The 1,215-nt window shown below is 37.3% G+C and overlaps 1 protein-coding gene across 1 annotated transcript in view; it reads left to right on the plus strand.

The window, feature by feature from the left end:
* The first annotated feature begins 197 nt into the window (after window positions 1-197).
* LOC119587418 (HIRA-interacting protein 3-like) overlaps window positions 198-1,215 on the plus strand; it is a 3,449-nt gene continuing 2,431 nt past the window's right edge. The window contains exon 1 of the mRNA XM_037936154.1: window positions 198-211. Coding sequence (XP_037792082.1) covers window positions 198-211 — 14 coding nt within the window. The remainder of the gene's footprint in view (window positions 212-1,215) is intronic.

A 1,215-nucleotide genomic window follows, 5' to 3' on the forward strand; every position in this document is an offset into this window, starting at 1 on the left:
AGCTTAGCTTAGATTCATATCCTATTTGGCAATAAACTGTAGATTGCTTTTAACCTGATCACGCTAGGACACGTTGGAGGATATCCTATCATGTCATACCCCAAGCTGCCAGGAGGCATCTTTGCAGCAGTACAATGGAGCTGCTAGAATGATTTGATGTTGTTGTGGTTTATTGTTTAGACCCTCCTGCTGCAGCTATGAAGGAGGACAAGTAGGCTTAAAAGCCTCCTTTTTTACCCTCGTTACGAAAAAATAACTTATGCCACAGCCAAGAGCATAGAGAGCAGGGTAGCTTTATGTGTCCTGTGCTTATGATTTTTTCCTGAAGCAGCTGAATCCACATGCACCCTGACTGAGCTCCTCTTGAGATTGGGTTAATAGAACTGTATGTTTTTTCCTTTTTTTCCTTGGGATATATGATTATCATACAGTAGCTAGAAACCATTATTATTATTTCATTTATTTATTTATTCATTTTATTTTTATTTTTATTTTATTTTTATTATTTTTTTAAAATACAGAATGCAGTAGATTCTTCATTTCCATATAGATTATTTCAGTGCCTTGTAGTTTTTGTGGTTGATTTGCTAATATGGATTGGTTGGATTTGTGAATGAGGGAAATATATTGCTACCAACCAGGCAAATCATTACTTCATCACAAAGTCATCCTAACAAGATAGGTTTCAAAATAGTCACATGTCATAATAAAAACTAAAACTATTGGGTATCCATTGCATACAGAGAAAAGGTTTGTGGTGAAGCTTTGAGGTCGAGGGAAACACATGATTTCAGGCAACACCCAAGTGGGGTGGACAACCAAGGATATCTGTTCTGACCATTTTTTCGCTAAGCGCAAAGTAAAGTGACATGTGAGGGACGACCACCAAGACCCAGAAAACTGCGGCCGAGGCGTCAACAATGCCACGGTGTCCCAGGGGCAGTTTTAGTTAGAGTGACAGCAGAACACACCAGAACGGCATGGTACAAACTGCCTCCTGAGGGGAAAGGGAAAATAAGTCCACACTTAACTTTACAACAGCTGTTTTGTATTATGGTTTCTTCTTGATATATTTAGTATACTATCTGTTAATTTGGACTTCAGAGAATGGGAGAATCATAAGTTAATGGAGTAAAGTTTGGAGTAAATTAAATTTTCAATATTATGAGTTCCCTTAAATTTTTGATAAAAAAAGGTTTGGTCCAAAAATCTTCA

The sequence above is a fragment of the Penaeus monodon genome, chromosome 22 (assembly GCF_015228065.2).
Source record: "Penaeus monodon isolate SGIC_2016 chromosome 22, NSTDA_Pmon_1, whole genome shotgun sequence".
Taxonomy (NCBI): domain Eukaryota; kingdom Metazoa; phylum Arthropoda; class Malacostraca; order Decapoda; family Penaeidae; genus Penaeus; species Penaeus monodon.